Source organism: Parus major, unplaced genomic scaffold (assembly GCF_001522545.3).
Source record: "Parus major isolate Abel unplaced genomic scaffold, Parus_major1.1 Scaffold612, whole genome shotgun sequence".
In the NCBI taxonomy this organism is placed as follows: Eukaryota; Metazoa; Chordata; class Aves; order Passeriformes; family Paridae; genus Parus; species Parus major.
This window is the reverse complement of record NW_015379498.1, coordinates 13,255-17,951: the sequence shown is the minus strand read 5'-3', so window position 1 is coordinate 17,951 and position 4,697 is coordinate 13,255. Positions and strand designations below refer to the sequence as shown.

Here is a 4,697-nt window from a genome sequence, read left to right as displayed (position 1 = left end):
GCCAGACCAAACCCTGCCCCTCCCAGGCCAGGGAGGATGGGGAACGCGCCGGGCGCGGAAAGCTCCAGAACTCTTGGCTTCACTCCCCCTCTGTGTCCCCGCAGAGCCCTCCCAGTCTTGTTCTCCTTCAAAGTGCCCAATATTTATAGGATTCCTAAATAAATAGAACGCGCTAGCGGGTCACCGGGGGGGGCTACTCCGAGTAGCAGCCGTCCAGGCCGAGGGCGTTGTGGCGCTCCTTGGAGTAGGGGCAGGAGGAGCCGTTGGGGAGGGCCCCGCACGCCGCCGCCGCCGCCTTGGCCGCGATGCCGCAGTTCTTGAGGAGGTTGAAGCTGAAGGAGCCGATGGCGTCCTTGGGGGGGAAAGGCTTCATGGTGGAGAGGATAAGTGCCAGGCAGTCGGCCACGTCCTTGTTGGGGGCACAGGCCAGAGCTGGGGTGTGACCTGAAGTGGGCCTACTCCTGCTGCTCCAGCCCTTCCCCAGCTCTGGCCATGCTGCAGCCCCTCAATGTCCCTGTGGCCTCACGTTTCCCGCTCTTTTTGTCCCCTCACGTTTCCCGCCCTTTTTCTCCCCTCACGTTTCCCGCCCTTTTTCTCCCCTCACGTTTCCCGCTCTTTTTCTCCCCTCACGTTTCCCGCCCTTTTTCTCCCCTCACGTTTCCCGCCCTTTTTCTCCCCTCACGTTTCCCGCCCTTTTTCTCCCCTCACGTTTCCCGCCCTTTTTCTCCCCTCACGTTTCCCGCCCTTTCCCCCTCACATTTCTCGCCCTTTTCTCCCCTCACATTTCCCACCCTTTCCCCCTCACCTTTCCTGCTGTTTCCTCCCCTCATGTTTCCCACCCTTTTTGTCCCTCACATTTCCAGCATTTCCAGAGCTGCCCCCAGCGCTGGAGGGGCCTCAGCAGGACAAAAGAGCTTCCCAAAAATCCAAAGCCCCAAAAGAAGCATCCAACCCTTCTCAGAGAATCCATTTCCCAGCTGGCAGCAGCCTGAGGAGGTTTTTAACCCCACACACGCCCTGAAGGCCTCCCAGTCCCGCAGCCACCCTAAAACCCATCTCCCCATTTTAAAACCTCGCCCTTCCCTCAGGAGCCTGGCAGGGGGGAGCGAAGCGATTCCTGCCATCTTTCCCAGCAGCAGCAGCGCGGGAGGCGAGGATCAGGACGAGGAAGAGGAGGGAGGCTCTCACCACTGTAAGAAGCCCAGTGCATGGGTGAGTAGCCGCTGTAGTCCACCACCGAGTCCAGCGGGTCCGTGGAGAGCGCGGCCTGCAGCAGCGTCCGCAGCACCTCCAGGTGGCCGCAGGCCGAGGCGAAGTGGATCGGGGTCCGGCCCTTGAAATCCCGGCACAGGACGAAGGCATCGTGGTCCAGCAGAGCAGCCAGGCAATCCTCACAGCCTGTCACGGCCTGCATCCATGGAATTCAGGGAATTACCGCCTTGGAAGAGACCCTCGAGGTCATGGAGTGCAGCCCTGACACCTCAACCAAATCTCTGCACATCCAGGCTTTTTATAAACACATCCAGGGATGGGGACTCTGCTTTGTCATTTTATGTTATCAGAAGCTGCACTCACTTCTCTGCATTCTGCTCTGCAGCACGGACAGGACAGAGCTCTCCTTTGCTTTTAGTTTTTACAAGTTTTTCCTTTTTTTGGATCTGTTCAAAGCTGCTCTGGACTGAAAACCCAGAAAAGCACCGGAGCTCCCACCTGGAGCCCAGCAGGGCCTGGGAGCTGCATTCCAGCACCAGAGGAACTGAACAGAGCCTGAGTGAGCCAAGCAAAGCAACCCCTGACAAAAAGGACTTCCTGAATTTGCCATCTCCTCAGAACCGTGAGAGGTATTATTATTAATATTATTAATTAATTAATGATTATTAATATTACTCCGTTTTTAGGCTTGTTAAATACACTGGTTTTTTCCACTTTTCCTCCAGGAAATCTTTTCCCCAACCAGTTGGATTTGATTTCTGGAGGGACCCCATGTGGAGGCTTCTTCCCAAATTTGTCCTAAACCAGGACAGCCTCACAGACTAAATTCTGTACCCCTAAGGAATTACCAGATTTTATAGGAATGAAATCCCTAAGAGTAGAAAACAGCTCATTTCCCATAAGAAACAATTCTAAGACTGCAAGAAACAATTCTAAGACTGTAAGAAACAATTCTAAGACTGTAAGAAACAATTCCAAGACTGTAATAACCTACAGAAAGGTTGTTTACACAACTTAAGCACCTACAAAAAACTATCTCAAATCATTAAAAAACCTAAAAAACCACAAATAATATCTAAAAAGAGACACAAAGCACCTCTAATAAAATGACCAAAGTGTGAGGGGCAGCTTGAATTTGCTTTTCTGGGGGGACCCCTATTTGGAAATTCTCTCCCAAATTTGCCTTAAACCAGGACACCAACCAAAACAAAGCAGTGAGAGTTGCACCCTCAAACAATTAAATTTCAGACAGCTTTAATTTGCTTTTTTGGGGGGACTCCTATTTGGAAGTTCTATCCCAAATTTGCTGCCCTAAACCAGGACACCAATCAAAACAAAGCAGTAAGAGCTGCACCCTCAAAAAATTAAATTTCAGACGTGAAAATAAACCTTATCCTACTTCCCTATTAATTTCCCTATTAAAGGAGAGCGCTGTCTAACACAACAGCACATTCCTGGCCTTTTTCCCTGTTTTTTCCCCCTAATTCCGCATCTCCAGAAGGGAAATTTGGGTTTTTTTGTCTGCTCACCCCTCGGTGCAGCGCGGTGCGGCCCCTCTTGTCGGCGGCGTCGGCCGTGGATCCCTTCTCCAGCAGGAGGTGGACGCAGTCCACGTGGCCGTTCATGATGGCCAGCATCAGCGGGGTCCTGCCGCCGGGAAAAGGGGCTGGCTGCAGAATTCCAGGATTCCCCGGGAATGCTGCTCCCAGGAACAGCCTGGGGAGGTGTTGGGAGCGGCTGGAAGCGTCACCCCCTTGGCCAGCTGAGGCTGGTTGGGATTGCGGNGGATTGGAATTGCTGGAATTATTTTTGGGGTAACAATTCCCTTTCAGCACATCCCAGAGGTTTCAAGGATTAGAATTTCTGGAATTATTTTTGGGGTAAAACTCCTCTTTCAGCACATCCCAGAGGCTCCAAGAATTGGAATTATTTTTGGGGTAAAAATCCCCTTTTAGCACATCCCAGAGCCTCCAAGGATTGGAGTTTCTGGAATTATTTTTGGGGTAAAAATCCCCTTTCAGCACATCCCAGGGGCTCCAAGGCCTGGAATTATTAAAGTGGAATTGAGGAGAGCAAACTGGGAGGATGGGACTCCACCACCTGGAGCTGTAATTGCACGATTCACCCCAATATGCAAATGGAATTTTGAATTTGGAAATGCACCAAAACTTATCAAAGTGTGAAAACTCTGGGCTCATTCTTGCCCATGTTTTTTTTAAGAAATCCCTGTTTTATTACTTTAACTCTGTCCAGAGCTGTGCTCACCTTCCTTTGGCATCTCTGCTATTAACAATCTTGGCACCTAATGCTTCCACCAGCATTTCAGCAGTGCCGTCCTGGTTGTTAATTCTGCGGGAACAGGAGGAGAAGGGAAGTTAGGAAAGGGCTGGGGAGATCTGGGCTGACAGCAGAACATCCAGGGGCTCCAAGGATTTCTGTTATTTTTTGGGGAAAACATCCCTTTCAGAGGCTTCAAGGCCTGGAATTATTTTTGGGGTAAAAATCACCTTTCAGCACATCCCAGGGGCTCCAGGGCCTGGAATAGTTGGAATTATTTTTGGGGTAAAACTCCCCTTTCAGCACATCCCAAAGGTTCCAAAACCTGGAATTGCTGGGGTAAAAATCCCCTTTCAGCACATCCCAGGGGCTCCAAGGCCTTCAGTTATTTGGGATAAAACTCCTCCTTCAGAGGCTCCAAGGCCTGGAATTATTTCTGGGGTAAAATTCCCCTTCTAGCACATCCCAGAGGTTCCAAGGCCTGGAATTGTTGGAATTATTTTTGGGGTAAAACTCCCTTTTCAGCACATCCCAGAGGCTCCAAGACCTGGATTTCTGGGGTAAAACTCCCTTTTCAGGGCCCCCCAGGACTGGAATCGTTTTTGGGGTGTCACTTACACTGCACAGTGCAATGGAGTAAAGGGGTTTCCTTCTAGGTACGCAAACGGGTTGTGTTCAAGTAACAATTCAAGACAATCTTCGTGCCCTGAGGAGAGAGGGAGAGGCTTGGAGCAGTTTTCCCACTGAATCCCACAATCCCAGAGGTTGGAAAAGCCCTTCCAGAGCACTGAGTCCAAGCTGGGAACGATCCCCAGCCCCGAGTGCCACGTCCTGGACACCTCCAGAGACGGAGACTCCAAACCAATCCCTTGCTTGGTAATTCCCAAATCCTTCCCATTTCGTACCTGGTGCTTCCTAAATCATTCTCATCCCTCACTGGCTGCTCCCCAAATCCTCCCCACCCCCTTCCCCATCCCCATCCCTCGCTTGCTGCTTCCAAAATCCTTCCTCAGGCACCTCCAGGGATGGGGACTCCAAACCTCCCTGGGCAGCTCCAAAGCCTGACAGCCTTTTCCATGGAAAAATTCCTCCTGCTGTCCATCCTGAACCTCTCCTGGAGGAATTTGGGGCTGTTCCTTCTCATGCCGGTGTTCCCTGGGAGCAGCGCCCGGCCCCACCCGGCCCCACTCTCCCGTCAGGGAGGTGTG

At 51.6% G+C, this 4,697-nt stretch overlaps 1 protein-coding gene across 1 annotated transcript in view; it reads right to left on the bottom strand.

Annotated features, from left to right (window-relative positions):
* Positions 1–806: 806 nt before the first annotated feature.
* LOC107199361 (serine/threonine-protein phosphatase 6 regulatory ankyrin repeat subunit C-like) overlaps positions 807–4,697 on the bottom strand; it is a 12,563-nt gene continuing 8,672 nt past the window's right edge. The window contains exons 3-4 of the mRNA XM_015616688.1: positions 2,742–2,859; positions 807–1,408 (exon numbers count right to left, since the gene is read on the bottom strand). Of these exons, the coding sequence (XP_015472174.1) occupies positions 1,085–1,408; positions 2,742–2,859 (442 nt within the window). The 3' untranslated portion in view covers positions 807–1,084. The remainder of the gene's footprint in view (positions 1,409–2,741; positions 2,860–4,697) is intronic.